The 22126-nt window shown below is 44.4% G+C and overlaps 1 protein-coding gene across 1 annotated transcript; it reads left to right on the top strand.

Moving 5' to 3' along the window:
• Nucleotides 1–458: 458 nt before the first annotated feature.
• On the top strand, nt 459–16623 carry GJA8 (gap junction protein alpha 8). Its single transcript, XM_082367795.1, has one exon. It carries the CDS (start codon nt 11602–11604, stop codon nt 12943–12945), a length of 1344 nt encoding a protein of 447 aa, XP_082223921.1. The 5' UTR covers nt 459–11601; the 3' UTR covers nt 12946–16623.
• Nucleotides 16624–22126: the final 5503 nt, after the last annotated feature.

The raw sequence follows: 22126 nt of genomic DNA, 5'->3' as shown, positions 1-22126 counted from the left end.
TGCAACTAGAGAAAGCCCTCGCACAGAAACGAAGACCCAACACAGCCAAGAATAAATAAATAAATAATTAATTAATTAAAAAAAAAAAAAACGGACAAAGGATATGAGTAGGCAATTCAGAGGAAAAGAAATGCAAATGGCTAGTAAACATGTAATGAGTCACTCCATCTGTCCAGTAATCAGAAAAATGCAAATTAAAATAAAAAATATTTTCTGCCCAACCGATTGCCAAATAAATGTAAAGATAGACAATAGCGAGTGATGTTAAGAATACATCATGAAGTGCCCTATCACAATCTATACTGAGAGCATAGTCTGGTGCAGTCTGTTTTGAGAGTAATTGGGAGTACCCACCAACTTTTCAATTTTACCTATCTTTTGAACAATCAATGCTACCTCTAGGAAGACATCCTTCAAAAATATTCCTACACGTGCTCAAAAATATGTACATATGGATGTTTATTTTTAAAATTTGTAATAACCAAAAAAAAAAAGAAGCAACCTAAATGTCCTTCAATAGAGAACAGACTGAACAAATTTATAGGATGTCCTTATTATGGAATACTCTTGCAGACATTAAAAGGATGCCTTTGATCTCTATGTGTACTTCAAAGATATCAAGATATATCAAGTGAAAAAAGCAAAAAGGGTCTGGAAGAACACACACCAAACTGTTAAGCATGGTTACAGCGATCTTGGGATAGGAAGAAGGGGGTAAAAAGAGATCTTTACTTTTTATCCTATAGGCTCCTATATTGTTCGATTTTTTTTTTCGGATGTGCAAGTACACATGCCAAACATTTGCAATTTTTTTAAATATGGATATGTGCCTAGTGAATTCATCTATTTAGAAAATATTTGCAATTATGCTGGTTTCTCAGAACAAACAAACAAAAAGACATTTTTAAATACCCGGATGTTAACTGGTTAGCACAAAGACCGGAGATCCCAAAGGCTCTGAAGGGTCAGCGCTGTAGAATTGAATCTCCTAATTAAAGGAGACAAGATGAGCAACCAGAGCAAACACAGGCTTTGGAGCCAAGCAGATCTGGTTCCAGTCCCGACCCTGCCCCTTTCTTTCTGTGACCGTGAGCAAATTACTTAGCCTCACTGGAGCTTGATAAAATGGAGATAAAAGTACAACCTTTTTTTTCTCCCCTTCTGATTTATGATATTACAGATGTCGGATGGGCTAACAGGGCAGCTGAGAGACAGCAGGGAACTCAACAAGAGTTGTTTGCTTTCTGGATAGACCCAAAGAAATATTTCTAGGACCTTGTCTTGGCAGCAGCATGTCAGGAGCTGCGGTGGGTGTGGGAGAGGGTTTTTTCATACAAAAGTTCTGGGCACCAGGGCCAGGATGATCGATTCTAGTAGCTGGGGCTACCTCGAGCAGTATCGGAATCACCTGCGGGACTTGTTAAAACTGTTGGTCTCCAACCCCAGAGTTTCTGATTCAGTAGGTCCAGGGTAGGGCTTGAGAGTTTGCTTTCCTAACTAGTTCCCAGACGATACTAATGCTGCTGGTTTGGAGAACCCACCGACCTGGAGCATCAGTAACTGCTCCCGCCCCAGTGAATTTTAGGCTGCAGCAACCTCTTCCCCTACCCCTCTTCTTGGATGCTGTCTCTGCACCCTTCCACAGGCACCTAGAATACTAGGATACTCCCTTGTCTTGCCCCTAGCCAGCCGATGGCCACCTTCTGCGGCCTGTGGTCCTCTCGCCAAGGTGATGGGGCAGCTGAGGAGAACCCAAGACTCTGAGCAGGGAGAGGGGAGGAGTCGAGGGGGCATGCTGAGAGCCAGAGCCAGTCCCAGCCCTGGCCTGGGTCCTGCCTGTTCCGTGTGCTCAGCACAAGGACGGGAAGTGTGTCCCCCTTCTGCCTAAGCAGATTGAGAAAGATAACTTTGTTAGCAGGAGAAGCCCGGGCCGAGGGGTCGTGCTCTATAGAACTGGCACAATCTGCTCTCATGCATGAGCTGCTCCATTCAATAGAGAGCCCGGCCTTGTCCTGACAACTCGTCTGTGCGGGAAATCCTCTCCCCAGTGAAAGTGCCCCACGATCCGCCCTCCACCCCACCCCTTGCCCCTCAGGGCACGGGAGCCCTTGAACCTCGGCCAAATGGCTGTGATGAAGAAGAATCTGTCTCGCAACCAAGCTGGCCAGGGAGGATGCACAGAGAGGGCCATGGCTCACCTTCCCAGGTGGCGCAAACAAGAAAAAGAAAGTATCGAGCCCTGTGCTGGTGAAGCAAGGAACCCTTGATCCGAACCTTCTTCCTAATAGTGGGAATGGCAGTTATTATTTATCAAGTGCTTCCCAAATGCCAAATACTGAACTCAGTTTTACACGCGTTGCTTTATTTAATCACTACAACTCTTTGCGGTGGACACTGGTTCCCATTTTTCACAAGAAAAAGCTGAGGCGGAGACATGGAAAGTCACTGATGCAAGATCAGGCAGTGGGCTAGTGGCGACGCTGACACGGTCTCATTCCAAAGCCTGGCATCACAGCATCGCTGTTCAGTTTCCTACAAGAGGGAGGCCTCACCCTAAGGCCAGGTCTGGGGTTTGGCGGCTGGGAGACCAGATCCCCACGGTCCCCCTCTCCTTGAGCAGACATATGTGTGGTAAGCATCCTGTCAGGGCCCGTGCCTTATCCACCTTTGTGTTCCCAGCACAGTGCCAGGTACCGTGACAGCTGAGCAAAAAGGGTGTAGTGGTTATATGTATATGTATAACTGAATCACTTTGCTGTACACCTGAAACTAACACAACATCGTAAATCAACTATACTCCAATATAAAATAAAATTTTTTTAAAAAGAGAAAAAAAAACCTATAAGGGAAAAGAATCTGAAAAAAATAGATATATATATGTATGTATAACTGAATCACTTTGCTGTACACCTGAAACTAACACAACATTGTAAACCAGCTATACGTCAATTTAAAAAAAATTGAAATTAAAAAAAATGTTTTTAAAGTATGTAGTGGAAAGGAAGGGCAAAGTTGCACGTTGGACGCTGGGTGGCATCTCGTTTCTCGGTGGTGCTGGAGTCTTAAAGACATGTGGGTGAACAAACCATACATGGACAGACAAGAGACAAAAATTACATTTCCCAAGCATTTCTGTCCTCGCCCACTCTGTTTCAGCCCCTCGGGCCTATTGCTGCCGCTGAGAGCCTTCCCCAAACACCCTCATGCCTCCATCCCTCACCTTCTTCAACGTCTGCTCAAACCTTACCTTCTCAGCGAGGTCTGTGTCAGCACCACCTCCCCTCCACTGGCTCTCCCAATCCCCCCACACGTCCTGTCATATTTTTTCATATTTGGTAGCACTTATCACCTTCTCACCTACTACATGATTCACTGGGTTATTGTCTTTAATGAATATTATCTGCCTGCCCCACAAAATATAAGATCTGCTGTGGCAGCGATCTTTGTTTTATTCACCGATGTGTCCCAAACACCTCGAAAGGTGGGAGCTTAACAAATACTTGTTGAGTGAATCTCCAAACATTGCCCACTAAGTCAGAGCCAGGACTGAGACACTCAGGGAAAGGACCCGATTCACCCACAACCCCTGGTCCTGGGTTTTTCAGAACCCCATTCCCCTTCCACACCTCAGCAGCTAGAAGAGAGAGATTCTGAGTCCCCTAATTCCAGCCACTGGGATTGACTGAGGACAGTCACCTCAGGCCCCATGTATCTGCCTGCCCTTCTACTCGTGCCAGGGCTCACCTGGTTCTCCCTAAAGAACCCTGCTGCTTATATAAGTCTACGCCCCCGACATGGAGGCACCAGAAAGTGCCTGGGGCCTCGGAGACATACCACAACATCAGAGCGTCATTTCCACCCTGAGCCTGGTTTTCCTCATCTGTAAAATGAAGGGGTTGGAGCCAGTGATCTCTTCCGGTCTTTCCCAGTTCTGACACTCCCTGTGGTCAGGGTTCACTTAGAAACAGACCAACCCATGACCCTGGGGTGCAGGACACAGCCATACTCAGAGCAAGACAAGATCACAGCAAACATAACCAACAAGTGAACAAGAATTCACAGCATTGCGTGGGTTATGTCAGTAGCCACCATCATCATAAAAAGTCCTTTTTACAAAACAGAAAGGCAGTTATTCGCATCTCTATTGCACAGATGAGAAAACCGAGACTCAGAGAAGCTGAGCAAATTGCCCACAAATAGGAAGCAAAAGAGCCACACCCAGAGTCGGGTCTCGTGACTACAAATCCCATAATCTTTGCAAACACGTAACTGCTTCGCTATTTCCAAAATGCACCCTGGTAAAAGAATGTCACCATTAAATTATCCAAAATGTTAATAATCTATTCTAAGTAATTACCGAATATAAAATTAGAATTTGCATTTGAATGTGGTTATGTCTCATGTTTTAACGATTTATTTACATCCAATAAAATAATAGGGCCGTCAAGAGAAGACATCCCACTGAAAGACCTGAGAAGCTGACTCTGATTCCTGGTAGGAATAGACAACCCATCTCTCAGCAACAGCTAAGATGAGTCTCTCTCCCCATCTCTTTCAAAACATTCCTCAAGAGGTGTGGAATTAAGTGTTTACATTTCCAACAACTTTGCAGCTGACAACAAAAATAATTCAATCAATTGGGCACTATTAGTAGAATGTCTTCAGTGTCAACAGAATAAAAAAGCAAAGGAAGTGCTCAATTAGAAAGCTGGATTCATCCAAACCTGAGAAACTAATTGGTTCAGAGCCATGAGGACGTTCCCTGTTTTTCCAGATGCAAGTACGTGCTCTACTATCATCTCTCACACAAAGATGTCAGGAGATGGGGCCACCCCACCACAGCAGCCAAATTGGTCTGGGATGCCCCAGATGAGTAAAGTTCATTTGGAAGGTTGTGGAATGTCTCAGGGAAAGCACAAGCTTCAGGAATCAATATTTACTGAATGTTCTCAAAAGAAAGAATGATTGGGTTTCCTCTCATCTCTGACTTCTGGCCTTATTGATATTGGGAACAATCTTGACCGTCTGTTTTTTGTTGGTTTTTTTTTTTAATTATTTATTTATTTATTTATTTATGGCAGTGTTGGGTCTTCGTTTCTGTGCGAAGGCTTTCTCTAGTTGTGGCGAGTGGGGGCCACTCTTCATCTCGGTGCGCGGGCCTCTCATTATCACGGCCTCTCTTGTTGCGGAGCACAGGCTCCTGATGCGCAGGCTCAGTAATTGTGGCTCACGGGCCTAGTCGCTCCGCGGCATGTGGGATCTTCCCAGACCAGGGCTCGAACCCGTGTCCCCTGCATTGGCAGGCAGATTCTCAACCACTGCGCCACCAGGGAAGCCCGACCGTCTGTTTTTAACTGAGGGATTCCCTAGAAGGCATTGTCTCAATCAGTGCAGGCCCTCAAACCTAGAAGTTGGAAAGAAATCAGAATTCTAAAGTAAATAAGGCTGTGGGCTAATGAATGTTTTAATAAAAATGGAAGTTAAGACACACAACATTGGTACCATCCTCCTTCAAACTGCCCCCATCAAAATGCAATATGCCCACGACACCAGAAAGGACAGGTAATAAGAGGTGTGGCTAAAGCAAGCACCCTTTTCCCCTGGCTTATTCTCAAAGTTGCCTTCGATTTAGTATCATACGTTGCAGATTTCCTAAAACAATCCCAGTGTCAACCATTTTTGCTCCATTGTTTCCACAAGTAAGCTTGTAGAATAAAATGCCCCAATTTTTGTTTTGGAAAATGTGGTCAAAACAACCATTTTCTATACCAGTGCAATAGACAGTCCCAGACAGTGGAAAGGGAGCAGGCTCAGAGAGGCAGAGAACATGCATTCATGCCCTCCACACTAGCTTCCCAAGCATCATTCCTCATTGGTGTTTCATCCAAGAGCCTCTTGGTAAGCAAAATCATCATACCCCCATTCCACAGATGGAGGCACTAAAGTCTAAAACTGTCACTGATGTTGCATAATCCCCTTGATTCTTCAGCTTCTCAAAAGTATTTGTAATTATGGGTGAAACAAAGTGGGAAATGTCATTGCCTTGACAAATGGTGCCAGAATTCTTTGGAGTATTAAGACTCCTTTTAAAAGAGGGAGACTGCCCTGCTGAAAGTTATGAGACTCAAGAACAAACCACCAATGGAAGATGAAATATCATCCTTTAAAGGGACCAGCTGACCTCTTGCTGGGGTGACTTTGGCCCAGTCTGACTCGGTGACCTCTGACTGTCCCTACATCCCTAAGATTCTCTAAGCTGATAAAAAGGCACTAGGAAACCATCCCCAGGGCTCATGCCCTCTGGAGAGAAGCCAAAGATTTCCTGTTGTAGAAGGCCAGTCTGCTGCTAAAAGAAACTTTTGGAGACTGCAGAAGCCCCAGCTAAGCTTTCCCACATCAGCTTTTCCCCACCCCTCCTCCCATCAGTGCCCAACACAGCTCTCCCATTCTCTCTCTCCTATTGTTTTCCAACATCCCTCCCTTCATAAAAGCTGTCTGGCTGGGAGCTTAAAATATTGCTGGACAGTAAAACCTACCCATCAGGGCCAATCCAGTCATATCTGCTCAGTCGTGCAGCACAGTAGGGGCGGGGTAGAGAAGTGGGAGGTGGGCTTTTAGGCACCAAAGGAAATTTCGAGGCCAAGCTCGCCATTTTACTGCTGAGCGCCAAGAGAAGAAGAGAGTACATATTTCTCCGGGGGACCCTACTCCTATTGGCAAGTTTTCCATGGGTGATATTAGTTTGCAGGCTCCCCACGCCCCCCTCCTTTCCCAGCCTAATCTAAGGGCTATATCTGGAATTCTCCACAAGGAAAAAGGTTGCCACTAAAGTTTGGTCTTGGACTGGGATGTCTGGACTTAGAGTCCAATTCCAAAAACCTTCTTGGAATTGCCCTAAGAGTTGGCAGAGGTTTGGAAGGGAAAGAAATGTAGGACTTGGGGGCACAAGGGTGGGGTGGTGGCAGAGATGTCCAAATTCTAACTACAATTTGACTTTTTAAGGCCTTTCATTTTTCAGAATGAATTAACATGCCCCCAGTTATCCTGAGGGACCTCAACCAAGTATTCGAGGTTTATGAAAGATTTCTGTAATTTTTCACCTAAACTCTGCAATAGGAGTGATAGTAATCATTGTTGAGTGCTGTGGGTGTAGGACAGGCTTCATGCTCAGCATTCTTGATGTTGGAGAATTTACTAGAACACAGGGATGGGTTTGCTAAGGACCATTAAACTCTTCCTGGGAGCAGGTTCCGTGGTCCCTACAAGAGCTGGAGGTTAAAGGGGCTGCTCTAGAAACACGGAGGCATATTCACACTCCCTTACCCACCAGGGTGGTAAGCGGCCTCTAATCCTTTTTGTGGAACTTGTTAACACGAGTGTGTATGTGTTGTTCCGCCTCTTAAAAGGCAGGAGAAGGCAATGCTATCCTGGAAATCACCCTGGGCTTGAATCTGAAGACCAGGGCTCACATCCCGGCTCTGCCCTGACTGGCTGACCTCCCCTCTTGGGAGACTTACTTAACCTCTCACTCCGTCTCCCATTCTGGTAACGGGGGCTGATAACGCCTAGTTCCCTGGTTCTCAAACATCCATCTGTAGACCTGTCAGTTCTGGTCCGAGATGAATTTTTCAGCAGCCTGTGACAAAAATGTGACAATAACGTAGTAAACAATGTAGTAAATTTTTCACCAAGTTAAATGTGTTTGATTTAAAGGCCTGTCTTTTATTCTGAAATTATGTCCTGCCTAGGTTTATGGTATTAAAATTCCCCTTTTATTAAATGATTGTGAAAATAGACTGCAGTCATAGTTAGCAATTAAATAAGTTTTAGGTCCTTGTTTGGCAAAATAAGGAGTCAGTAGCCCTATGTTGGTTACCCTATTTTGTTGTTGTTATTGTACTAGTCTCTGAAATCCAAGTCTGAGGGCCACTGGCATAGTTCACAGGTTGTTATGAGGACTGAAACAAGATTTGCTAAAATGTATCATTTATAAATAGATAAGGGCTACCCAAACATAAGGTGTTATTTCAATCATTATTTAAAACCATAATCCTCTAGTAGGGTGTTCTGGTGGATACCCTGGGGGTGGAGGCTTGAACTCTGGCAGCTTATTTTCCACCTGTAATAGATTTTCACAAGCAAAATAAAACAGAGAATTGCCTCTTTGATGAAGAGAAATCCTTTGGTTTAGATTTTGCCCTGCTCTAGTGGAACAGTTTGCCCAGATTTACTCTGATCTGACTTCCTTTAATTATAATTTTCATTTTTAGAAGTGGAGAACCCAAGACACTTTTCCTTAGCACCTCTAAAGCTTTTCTCCTTAACACCATAGTTGGCCTGTTTCAATAGCATGAAATTGGAAAGATTTTGTCCTAAGTTATAGTTTCTCTTCTTCCATTATATTATAAGAAATTTTGTAACTAGACATTAAAAAAAAAAAAAGTAAGAAAGAAAACCACTCAAACAATCCTAGCATTGCAGGGTGGGTATGGAAGGACACAGCTCTGTCTGACTTTAGTTTGGAAATTATGAATGGGTTGGTCAGGAGGGTCTTCATGTGTCATGAACATGTGTCATGACACTCATGTGTCAAGAATTATTGGCCTTCCAGTTTATAGCTTTAATTTTATACAAAACAATACCTCAAAATAGCTAGTTTTGGATCAATTTACTATTCTTTTTTGGAATTTACCATTTCTTTGCAAGTTGTCAGTCTCCCACTGCTAGCCGCAGCGAAGAGGACTGGAGTTCCCTAGGCTGTACGTAATACTGGTATTACATGCACTCAGGGATTGAGAATTTCAGGTTTCAAATGATTACCATTAGTCCTATCCACTGGTATCTATGGAGCTCCCAGTCTGTAAGGTCTTTGTTCTGTGTCATGATGGTTCACGGAGGATAAAGACAAAATGGTCCCTGTCCTCCAAAAGCTTTTGATCCTAAAAAGGGGAAACAAGACTGGTAGACATACAGTCCTGAGAGCTTGTACTCACCACACACATTCATGTGGGTACATGAGTGAAATACACGCAAAATCCCAAAGGGACTAATATGGTACAAGTAAGATTGTAAACTGAGTTGATATATCAATGTGGATAAGGCATCAACACCGCTAGATTTAGAGTTCGTTAAAGCCAGACTTGGTCTCATAGGAGTAAATTACACAAATTATTGTTTTGACATGAATTTTAGATTGAACTTTTTGGTTAAAAAAACCTTGGATTTTCCTGGTTCTTCCACCAATAGGATTTATGCTTGGGCTCTTTACCTGATTGTGGTGATTTCCACCTTTTTCCAGAAGGCAATGGGAATGGCTGCCACTCTTTAATAGGACAAATACTAGATCCAGAGGCAGTTTGAGGAGTGTTAAAGGTAGAAGTAAAACTACATACATATGACTGGGACTCTGAATGTCTGGTTTTGAGTAGAGGACCCTCTCCCACTCTCAATTCCCCATTCCTAAATGGAACTCTCCCCAATGTCAGAGTCATGACTGGGGATGCCACAGCTGCTCTCACCTTCCCAGGAGGAGAGAAGCTGCTGGAGGATGCCTTGCCTAACTAGAAGTTTCTGGTCCAAGAGGATCAACACTCTCTGCTCTTCACCAAGAAACAGCTGAGAGCATAGCTTGGGCATTGTTCACACCTGCAATCAGTATCTGCCACCAAGTTCTGTCTGGCCGGGCTCCAAAGCACAGGTTGGAAGGAAGCTTATCCTCTCCTAAAGATGAAAATCCCACCTAATTTAAGTTACCACTTTTCATCACTCATTCCAGTGTTTAGCAAATATCCCTGTCATTAAATGTGGTGGGTGTATTCCTCTGGCCCCATGGACTTCTGATCCTTTAAGGTGGGGCACAGCTGGAGAAGCCTGGACCAGCATCTCTAGCTGGGCTCATGCCCTGGTCTGAGGGCAGTGATGAGTAAACGTCACAGTGCTAGAGAAGTTCAACATGGGGAACATCAGCTGAGGTGGAGGTGTTGATCAGAGTCTTTCGGAGATTACCAGCTTGCCCCACAGGTTTGCACTGGACAAATGACCCAGTTTGCACACATCACCCCTGTCAGTTCAATCCCATGTTCATTAGTCATTGCTGTTGCTAGGGGCATTATATACTAGCATGTTTAATGGTATTTTTTTTTCCTACAGACCAAATTTTAGCTCTATTAAAATAGCCACAGTTAAAGACCCTAAACCCTTTTCATTCTGTGGGACACTAAAACTGTCTTAGTGGACTTTCCTCACCCTGTAACATGATTTCTTCCCAAAGCACTCTTCCCATTCTTTGGGTTTAAAAGAGTAATAATAATAATAATATATATATACTGCTCTCAAGTTGTAAAGCTATTAAGAAAGGTTTCCAGATTTCAACCTAGAGAAGAGAAAACGTAAATTAAGAGTACAGGAGTCACAAAGAAAGAAAGGTGGGAGAGTTGCAACATTGCTGATTTTGACACTGGAGAAAGAGGGCCACAAGCCAAGGAACGTGGGCAGCCACGAGAAGCTGAAAAAGACAAAGAAACTGAAACTCCTCTGGAGCCCCCAACAAGGAACACGGTCCTGTTGAGACCTTGATTTTAGCTCAGTAAGGTACATGTTGCTCACATAACCCACAGAACTGTAAGAAAATCATTTTGTATTGTTTTAAGCCACTGGGTTTATGGTAATCTTACCATAGCAGAAAAAAACTAATACGTTGTCCTTTAAAAAAAAAAAAAAAAGAGTACAGGAGTCACAAAATTGTATAGCTACAATCACAGGCAATGTATCTTAATGGGGCAACAGAAAGAACCCAGCCTTTGGGATCAGACAGACAGAACCACTACTATTTAGCTGTCTGATCTTAGAAAAATTATTTAACCTCTCTGAGCCTCAGTTTTCTCATGTGGTGGAATCAAATTAGTTAAACACTTATCAAGCTCTCATTATGTTCTGGGCTCTGTGACAGGCACTGAGTATATAGCAGTAAATAAAACAGGTGTGGTCCATACCCTCATGAAGATTACGGTCTAGCAGGATCAAACTGAATGAAAAAATGTAACTTCAAAGGTCTGTCATAAAGCAGATATTCAAAAAAAATGTTTCCTTCCACTTCCAACATCCAATCATTACATACCCTAACACAGTCAAAAGTAAGGTGACGACGGGCAATTTCATACATAGCAAAATTTTGTTGGGAGCCCAGACACAAATGGATTAGAATATTTCTTCAGCATTATGCCTCATGAACCTCAATTCAGCTTGCGGTTCTGATTTAAATCCATGTAACCATGGGTTTCTATTTATGATCAACAATGAATCCTTATTTTGGGGTGGAGTTCAAGGCTTATGCAGATACTGCCTCATTTATCCTTTCAGGCAGCTTGTGAAGTGAACCCATTTTACAGATGAGGAAACCAGTGGAAGCAGATTCTTTTATGCTTCTTTCGTTCCCTAATACTAGTCTGCACAGAGGAAGCACTCAGTACATGCTGTTTACGCGTTGACCGTGCCAGTCACTCAAGAAGGAGAGGTACCCTGAGAGTTTGCAAAGAGAGGCTGATTCGAGATTGCATTGTAGCGGCTCAGCTTTGCCTTCTCCTTCCTCCAGGTGGGTGAGACATGGGCGACTGGAGTTTCCTGGGGAATATCCTGGAGGAGGTGAATGAGCACTCCACGGTCATCGGCCGCGTGTGGCTCACGGTGCTTTTCATCTTCCGGATCCTCATCCTTGGCACGGCCGCGGAGCTCGTGTGGGGGGATGAGCAGTCCGACTTCGTGTGCAACACCCAGCAGCCAGGCTGCGAGAATGTCTGCTACGACGAGGCCTTCCCCATCTCCCACATCCGCCTCTGGGTCCTGCAGATCATCTTCGTCTCCACGCCGTCGCTGGTGTACGTGGGGCACGCGGTGCACCACATCCGCATGGAGGAGAAGCACAAGGAGCGCGCGGCCGAGGAGCTGGGCCAGCAGTCGCCTGGCAACGGCGGCGGCGAGAGGGCGCCCCTCCCAGCGGACCAGGGCAGCATCAAGAAGGGCAGCGGCAGCAGCAAAGGTACCAAGAAGTTCCGGCTGGAGGGGACCGTGCTGAGGACCTACGTCTGCCACATCATCTTCAAGACCCTCTTTGAAGTGGGCTTCATCGTGGGCCACTACTTCCTGTACGGTTTCCGGATCCTGCCTCTCTATCGCTGCAGCCGGTGGCCCTGCCCCAACGTGGTGGACTGCTTCGTGTCACGGCCCACCGAGAAAACCATCTTCATCCTGTTCATGCTGTCCATGGCCTCTGTGTCCCTCTTCCTCAATATTATGGAGGTGAGTTACCTGGCCCTGAAGAAAATCCGATCTACCTTCAAGAAGCCAGTGGAGCAGCCACTGGGGGAGATTCCTGAGAAGTCCCTCCACTCCATTGCTGTCTCCTCCATCCAGAAGGCCAAGGGCTACCAGCTCCTCGAAGAAGAGAAAATCGTGTCCCATTATTTCCCTTTTACTGAGGTTGGGATGGTGGAGGCCAGCCCACTTTCTGCCAAGCCTTTCACTCAGTTCGAGGAGAAGATGGGCACCGGGCCCCTGGGGGACTTGTCCAGGGCCTACCAAGAGACACTGCCTTCCTACGCTCAGGTGGGAGCCCAGGAGGGGGAGGAGGAGGGGCAGCTTGCGGAGGCGGGAGAAGAACCAGAGGTGCGAGCAGAACCGGAGGCGGGAGAGAAGAGTCAGGAGGCAGAGAGAGTGAGCACGGAAGGCCAGGAGACCCTGGCCGTGCTGGAGGGGGAGAAAATGGAGACCCCCGAAGCGGGGAAGGAGGTTGAGAAAGAAGAGCTGACGCCTGAGACAGTATCACAGCAGGGGCTGCCGCCTGAGAAGGCGCCTTCACTGTGTCCGGAGCTGCCCGGGGATGACCCCAGACCCCTGAGCAGGCTGAGCAAAGCCAGCAGCCGCGCCAGGTCAGACGATCTAACGGTATGAAGCGGCGCCAAAGGAAGAAAGAAAAGAAAACACCCGAGCTAACATGTGGCAAGATGAAACCTAAAGCTGCCAACGTGCTTTGAGTCTTCTGTCCCTCCCCTCACACCCACCCCGGTTGGACAGGCACTGCGGTAGAACCGTGCATGCCAGACAACTAGGAAACTGCCTTTCCCGTATATAAAGGCTATCCAGATAAACCCATTGTCCCGTCAAAGTTCCCAATCTCATGACTGCCCTGCCCCGCTACGCCACAGGGAATTCTGCTTTCATCCCCATGTCCCCATAGAAATCCTTCCAGTCAGAACTGTGATTGTCTCATAGCTTTTCACCAGTCTCGTCTCAAGCTCACAAACTCCGCTGAACTTTATCACCCCAGCACTTCCCTAGCAGACACCATGTGACATATATCAGGGATCCCAAACTTAAACGCCTACAGGATGCAGGCCGGTGGTTGAAATTGGTGAAGTGCGCCTGTTCTAATGCCATGGGAGAGCTGGGGCTGTGAAATTTGGAAAGCAGAGGGCAACTGCTGCTTATTTCCAGGCAGCGATTACCAGACGGTGTTACCTGGCCATCTGATTTTTCAAGAGAAGCCAGAAATCCAAACGTTTAAGTGAAGTTTCCCTCATTTTTAAGGTTGCCAGCTAAATTTTAAATATGCCATGTGGGCCAAAGAAAATGTGTGCAAGCCAAATTTAACCTGTGGGGCACCAATTTGCAAGTTCAGCTTATACTCATGAACCCAGCTTTCCTATGGAATTGGTCATATTATTCAGGGTCTCAACTTGTTCCTGTGGCTTCCAAACCTCATTTCACCATTTTGGAGTGTTTGGTTTAAATCATCAGTCTAGGAGATGTCCAGAGTTCTCACTGGCCTTTCTTTTGGGTCACTGTAGCCCCTGGGTTCTGATGTAATTACATCCCTTGTATTGGTGGGAATTCTGCACTGGGCACTCTCAGAAAAGGAAAACAAACCCCATAGCCTCTCCCTGAACTGAAAAGGCTTTGAACCCTGGTCGCAGTTTTCTTCCCTGAAGCAAAGGAGGTCCTTTTCTTTCCTGTCCTCTTCCAACATCAGTGCTCAGCCTGAAATCTACACCTCCTTTCATCAGGGGCTGGGAGCAAGCCCAGCTCTGAGCCAGACAATACCTGCCTACTGGCCTGTCTTGAAGAGATCAACCCTCAGGCCTTGCTCAGGCAAAAGACATGTACAAAAAGGACCATCAGAGTGGCACTAGAGAGAGCCTCTTCCAAACTGGGAACACAAACAGCCAGGGTCTCAAAGTCTAGCCCCAGGCCAGACTTCATCCCCGGAAGGGACATAAAGGCTTAACAAGGGAACAACAGGGATCTTGAAGGTCTCCTACCCTTTATCCCCACAACCAACTCTCTTCAAACATAGAGTCCAGTCAGGGAAAATCCTCAGGTATAAGTACATATTTCACACAGGGAGCAATTTTACCTAGAGCCAATCAGTTCCCAGAGCAGAGGGAGAAATTGATATCCAAGCTGGTCCATCTAAAACAAAGCTATGCTTCATGGGCTGCAGTGCCAAGGCTAAGATAGGAGGGAGAGAAACCACAATTGGGCTATGGACCGGAGACCACCAGGGTACCCAGAAAAAACTGCCTTCATTCTATCTTCCCCCCAACCAGCACCATCCCAAAGAATGCAAATCCCTTGTGCTGCCCTCTGTTTACCACCTTCCTTTTAAGATATTCATTCTAGATACGCTCTTCTAGAGCAAAGCCTCCTCCAAAACTATTCCTCCCCTGTGACAGTATTCCCATTCCTTGATGCTCCATTCTAAAGCAAAATGGTCTAAAAATTAAATTCATTCTAAGGTATGATTTTTTTTTTTGTAATTAATCCAGGGAAAATTTACATTTCAAAAGAGAAAGCCTAAAATGTATTTTACCTAGGTTAATCCGAAGTGACAAACTTTCAGTGAAGGAATGTATCAGGCAATGGACAGTTGAATAGAAGAGGTGTATTTGTCTTGTAGACAGGTGACGTTCTGGCTACTACTTAAATCTTTCTTCCCTTTGCAATCAACACTATTCCAGACAGACTTTCTTCAGCATGATGACAGAAGTAACAAAATCCCAGGCCTGAGAACCAGACATCATTGCACTCTCCCTAACGGCTGCACTATTGCTCCTACAGTTTTGCTCCTGAAGACCCATTTTAAGAAGATGTAAACTCAGAGCCTGAAAATAGCTTGATCATTACCAGAATAAAGTGTCTATATCAACTAGGACTTAATTCAAAAGAGAAAAGAAAAAAACTGCATCTTGTTCCAAGTGAAAACTTCTGGTGCTCTTTGGAACTGTAGAGGTGTAGGTTAGGGCTGCTTGTCTCCTTGTCTTGCTGGAGCCTAAGTGTGTGAGTGTATTTCCTTGAAGGAAGCTGCATCCTGCTTCAGTGTCTGTACCTACCCCACCAGCGGGGAAGTTGCCATTTTCCCTCTCAGTCTTCCCCAAAACGAGGAAGCTTATTTTGGAAGAAACAGACACAGGCATCAAGGGACCAGGATTTTTTTTTCTGTTTCTGCCATTTGGTAGCTGTGTTATTGTCATCTCTTAACCTCTCTGTACCTCAGTTTTCTGTCTACAAACTAGAGATGGCATTTACCACCAACGTACCTCCAGGGGTATCAGAAGGATTAATAAGTTAGCTGCCAAGTCTAGAGCCTGTTGAGTGGTGTCTGAGAGATTCCTCTAGCAGCAGGGAGACTGGGAAGAAGGGCAGGTGGGTAGCTTCTATCTGACTCTCCCAACCTGCCTTGCAGTTATCTGGTGAGAGTTTTTCAATGTGGAATAGACACTGAGGAGATCCATTCTCTCAGAGAAGGCTCAAAACATAATCTTGACACCATATGTTTGGTAGGAACCTATTTGACCTTGAAAAATGGCTGGGGACAGATAGGCAATTACTTTCTACCCATGGAAAATGTCACTTCATGCCTCACCTTAAGCTGCCACACAACTGCTGCCAGGTTCCATTCACAGGCAGTGGTGTGTCTGTGGAGGACCTTACCCTGTACAGCTGGATCCCTCAGTATCTCTTCTGAGGCAAATAATTATGACTGACTCAAGATGATAATCGCCCCTGGGCTGCATGAAGGCCAAGCTTTAAATCCTAATCCTGGTCCTTCCCCTGTTAGATTAAACCTTTACAGTATGTGGATCTACCAATAAAAAAAAGCACTGGACAGCATGGCATCAAAAGCGCAGCTCTCTCCAGAATAAAAGGGCTAATTGCCTAATAGCAGTTATAACACCTCCATCAGGGGAGATCTATGACCAGGAGGGATAGAGTTACTCAAGTTCAGTTAGAAAGTTTCAAGCTTGGCTGTGTAATCCCTAGGCCTCATATTTGGGGCATCATAGAAAGGCCTGTCTGCTTTTCATCATGACTTTGTTACTTGGCACCCAGAGGAAGCATGCAACACAGAATTGGACAAATACTTCTGAAGATCAGTTCAACCTGGGGATCAGATTTTCCCACAAAGAACACTGACGTTCAAATCAGAAGTGTGGGCTGCACCTCTCTGATTCTGGGAACCCCAAGATGTCATTTACCTGCTCGATATGACAATTTTCCTTAGGTTAATTGTGGGTAATAAGTTCTGCCCCTCCTCCACAAGATAGATCAAGTGAATTGATATGCAAGAAACACTAGGAACATGCTAGAAGAAATAAGTGATTTTTTTTTTTAAACTCACTCATTTGGAAATAAAAGGAAAGGGAAGAAGGTGTTATCCAAATCTGTTGTAAGTCCTTTTTGTAAAATGTATACTGAAGTAATAACAGCCACCACTTTCATAAACTGCACAGATTGTTAACTAAGAGACTGATTAAAAGTGAGCCAGTGAGTAAAGTGAAGGAAGAAAATGGGAGTGGTGGGGGGAGGTCAATTCTTCTGTCGTTTTAAATTCCTGAGAATTATAGTGCAAAAAAAGAACATCTTTAATCATGCAAGAAATTCATTGCTGAAAGTGGTGCTGCAGGGACTCTGCTTACTAGGGCTCGTGTACAGAGATGCACCAGCCCCTCAGACAGTCTCTGATTCAGGGCAGAAGGGAGTTCATGGAGGCTGAAGGGCTACATACAGCAGCTCTTTAGTCCAGGCCATGGGGAAGGCCTGGGGCGAGACGGGTGTAAACAGCTGCTCTTCCTGACTGCCTGAGGAGGGTCACTGGGGCATGCCCAGGTAAGAATGAGCATACCACCCACGCAGCACCTCCCATCCCCCCCCACCTCCTCCTCTCTCCTTCCTCTAACCCTGAGTTACCCCTCTACGCATATTGTGCGCAAATGATCACACAACCCAAGGTAGCAAAGTGTAGATGAAAAACGTTTGCCTGGTTGGATGGAAACTACTCTTAAACATAAATACAATCTGTAAAGCGAAGTAGGTGTGTACCTAGAAGTGATAGTGAAATAGGCACGGAGAGTTTTCCTTCTTGTAATTATCATATTACAACTAAATATGTAATTGGGGGAGGAAGGAGAAAAAGGAAATAAAATTTTAGGTTCAGCAGTTAAATAAGAGGAAAGATTTTTTATGAAAGACAAGTCATCCCCACTGCCCTAGACATTGCTGCTCCCAAAGCCAGGAGAGAGCGGTACTCCACTGTAGCCAATGAGGTAACAGTGGGATATACTGTAGCCTCCAGCCCCACGCATTCTGGAAGTTCTCCCGGGCAGACAAAGTATATTATGGAAGAATTCATAAAGTCTCCTGGAGGGAAAAGTAGATGGCGTCACTGCCTTTTTCTGCAAATTTTCCATCTATGAAACAGGATTAGTAAAGACTCAGCTAAGAAATATGTTCACAACAAACTTCTTGGGGAAAATCTCTGGCAAAGGCATTATTGGGATTGTGTCCTGAATTCTCCAACCTTCCACATCTTTATGTCAGAGCTAATAGTTACATGTTAGACTGTTACAAAACAATAAAACTAACTTGACTTTTCACCATCTTTGTTTTTTCTTTTGACCTGTCAGTCATGCTACTCTGTGAAGAGTAGTTTCTGGTGTTCTTCCTTTGAAATTAAGGGGTTGAGGGACAAGAACACTGGGGGACCGGGAGGGGCCGTGATAAGCTGGTAAACGTGTAACAACCAGATCTTTCCAGGGTAAAGAGGCCCTGGTTTGTAGTGTTTGCCAATTTCCTTGCTATAAATTCTCCCACCATCACCAATTTCAACCCACCAACATAATGTCACTAGACACAGAGATGAGAAGAGATGTACAGTAGCACAAAATTATAAATATTTCCACCATACAATAGATATAAATAACCTCAAGAGCATAGATAATAGTAAAATAATTAAGAAGTGATTGAGCTCTGTGCATTACCTTTGTTTCATTTTTAAGTTTATGTAGTTTAATTGTTAATAATGACTGTACACTTAAAACTGCCTCACAAAATTCCAAGAAATTTAGCAAATGGCTCTTACGAGCCAGTACAAGCCAGCTCCAGCACACAGCTGGGTGGAATGGAGGAGAATCTGATTTAGAAAGAACATGAAACTCTCCTTATCAATTGAGGTTTGGTCAGTTTGTCCCCTCTCTTTCTCTACACAAATCTCAGGAAAAATCGAAGTATACTTCTTTGGCGCTTTGGGAAGAGACAAAATAATAGGATTTGTTCTCTACCATGTCACTGAGAACTGTAGAAAGAGTTAAAGTTATTCATTACAGATAAAAATAGATAAAATAAAACTAGCCAAAAGATTCTGCCTGAGATTTATCATGTCACTTCTCTGCTTAAAATCCTTCAATGACTCAACTGCTTACCCCAAAATTCTAAATTCCTTAACATGACTTACAAAGCCTTTATAACTGATTGTAACCCACCTAGAGAGGATGTCTGTTTTTACTTGCCCAGAATCTATTCTCCCTTCTTCTATAATAACATGTTCTCTTGGGAAATACTCTTCCTCAGTTGGATATAGTCTTGGTGGGACTCTTAGTAATGTTTACCCTGACTTCCCCTGGTCAAGAGTCAGGTCTTGTTGTTTGTTTTTGTTTTTTGTTTTTTGTTTTTAACTCAAATGGGCCAACCATACACTCACTCCCTGGAATGTGAATCTTGAGTGGAGTAACTGAGGGGCCGAAACTTGGTTGAGATTCATTTATCTTGACAGAAGCCCTTAAAGAGACTCACAATTAGTTCCTGCTTACCTAGATTTCTGGGAGATGCTTAGTCCCTCTTTTTTTCAGATCATGGTTCATCGGCCTTCCTTCAGTTCGCTAAGCCAGCCCAGAGTTCCTTTTTTTTTTTTTTCTTTCAATTTAATGTTGCCAAAATTGTCTCTATTAATTACAAGCCTCTGACTGGTAGGTACACCACCTTTCTAGCCTCGTCTCCCACATTCATCCACATATGCATGTGTCCCAGCCTTACAGAAACATTGGCTGGTCCCCAAATATGGACAAGCCTGGCACTTAGTGATGAAGAAATTCCATGGTATTTCAGGACTCTGCCCTGTCCTGCCTTTTTTCTTTAATCAGCTCTTTCTCATCCTTCAAGATTCAGCTCAGTTGTCTTCTTTATGAAATTTCACAAACTTCCCTATACAAAGTGAGTTGCTCCCTCCTTTGTGATCTCTCAGTATTTGTGTACACTTCTATCATAGCACTTATCAAAAGAGATTTCAAAAAGAGATTTCATACTATATATCTGTGAATATTCGGTACTTAGCACAGTGCCTAGAACATAGCAATGTTTGGTGAATGAATGAACACTACTTAGACATCTCCCAGGGCAGGAAGGAGATAATTGGCTAAGCACTCCCCAGCACCAGAGCAGGCTGACACTACGTAGTAATATATCTGAGGAAGAGGTTCCGTGAAGGTCCCAAGAGTTCCAGGCTGAAGGCAGGCAGGCTTGCTTTATCATAAATAAAGGAAGGCAGGGAAATTTTCACATGAGTTGCTGGATGTCATCTCCCAGAGCAGCCTTGGAAGCCATATGTTGACGATGGCAGTCAGAGCCTTTGAATGACTGTAGACTAGAGGACCACCACCACCCCCACCAACCCCCACCCCATCCCCTGCCGCCGACACCCCTACCAATTCCCACTAATTGGACTTCCGGACTTTACATGAAACAAAAAATAAACTTTTATTGTATTAATCTTCTGAGCTCTCAAGATTTATCTGTTATAGGATCTAGCATTATCTCATCTGTTTACAGAAACTGAGGTTAGGTGTGGCTATAACAAAAACCTAAACTATGTGGCTTTGGCTTAACAGTTGAACAGTGAGTGGTGAAGAAATGAAAATCAAAGGTTACAAGGGGGCTTCCCTGGTGGCGCAGTGGTTGAGAGTCTGCCTGCTAATGCAGGGGACACGGGTTCGAGCCCTGGTCTGGGAAGATCCCACATGCCGCGGAGCGGCTGGGCCCGTGAGCCACGGCTGCTGAGCCTGCGCGTCCGGAGCCTGTGCCCCGCAACGGGAGGGGCCGCGATAGTGAAAGGCCCGCGCACCGCGATGAAGAGCGGTCCCCGCACCGCGACGAAGAGTGGCCCCCACTTGCCGCAACTGGAGAAAGCCCTCGCACGAACCGAAGACCCAGCACAGCCAAAAATAAATAAATAAATAAAAATAAAAGTAGCTATAAAAGTGCCTTTGTATCCATTTAAAAAAAAAAAAAAAAAAAGGTTACAAGGATAGAGCCTCAGGCTATACCATGCAAATATTTAGTAAAAATGTCGCCTGTGATGATTTGTGTATTAGTTATCTATTGCTTGGTAACATATCACTCCAAAACTTAATGGCTTGAAACAACAATAAGCATGTATTATCTCTCGTAGTTTCTGAGGGTCAGGAATTCTGGAGCAGCTTGGGGTCTCTCATGAGGTTGCAGTCAGATTTTGACAGGGCCTGCGGTCGTCCAAGACTTGACTGGGGTGGTAGGATCCACACACTCACGTGGTTACTTGACCAGAAGGTTGGTGCTGGCAAGTTGGTATCTCTCTACTTGGGCCTCTCCATGGGTCTGCTTGAGTGTCCTCATGACCTGGTGTCTGGTTTCCCCCAGAGCAACTGAATCAGGAGATCAAGGCAAATGCTTCAATGTCTTTTATGACCTAAGCTTGGAAGTCACATACCATCAGTTTCACTGCATTTTATTAGTCACTTTCCCTCAGACTGCTCCAATTACTGTACAGAGAATAAACTAGAGAGGAGCAAGATTTGAGATAAAGATGCCAATTTTGGCTCCTTTTTCTCTGTTTTAATGATTTCCTTGTACATATGATATGTATTGTAATCTTCTCCAAATGCTTCTTGGAAGTAGGCAGGATTGGAATCATAAATGATAACTATAATGCAAATCCCAGACCACAGTACAATTGCCACCATCAGGGAAGCTCTCAGCCAAGGATAATGTTTTTGGCCAGGACAGAGTTTTGAGTTCTTTTTTTTCCCCCCTCCAGCTTCTGTTCTTCTCTAACATTCAGCTTTCCTGAAAACTGTTCAGCTTTTCTAATTCATCTAAGTTTTCCAAATGTATTTTTCTATCTTTCTCATTTGCTACAGTTGTCATCTCCACACTGGCTAGATCTGTAGATGGAACAAAGAACAAGGCACCTCCGGAATTGAGTTAGGCTAATAAAACCAACAGAAAATGGATGAGATCAAATAAACACAAGTGAGCTAAACCAGCAGAATATAATGTAACAACAACAACAACAAAAACCCCAATTACATCTTTAAGGCAGACATTATGACAAGGGACATTCTTATGACATTACAACAAATAGGGACATCTCTAATGTCTCTCAGACTGGAACCTCAACTTTCTCCAATTTCTTTTTTTCATGATTGTATCAGAATGAAGCAATAATTTCCAGGACAACTCTATCTTTCATGAATTACAGACTATTTGTCCTCCCTTTAAATATTTTTTATATACTTATCCAGTAGTCAAAGACCCTTCTTGACTTGTAAAAAATCCTGTTGACCTAATTACTGTGTCTAGTTAGGTCCTATACATAGACCGGGACAGATGAGATTCTCATCTTTACAGATGAGTAACAGACAAGGAAAACAACAACAAAGAGACAGCTAACAGCCTAGAATCTATGAAAGGTATAGGAGACATGAGAAGAAAACAGCGGTCGCCAAAAGTAAAAGAATAGAATAATTTCAAAAGATATTTACTT

The sequence above is a fragment of the Balaenoptera borealis genome (assembly GCF_965194805.1).
Source record: "Balaenoptera borealis genome assembly, chromosome: 1".
NCBI lineage: Eukaryota > Metazoa > Chordata > Mammalia > Artiodactyla > Balaenopteridae > Balaenoptera > Balaenoptera borealis.
This window is presented reverse-complemented; position numbering and strand designations above follow the sequence as displayed.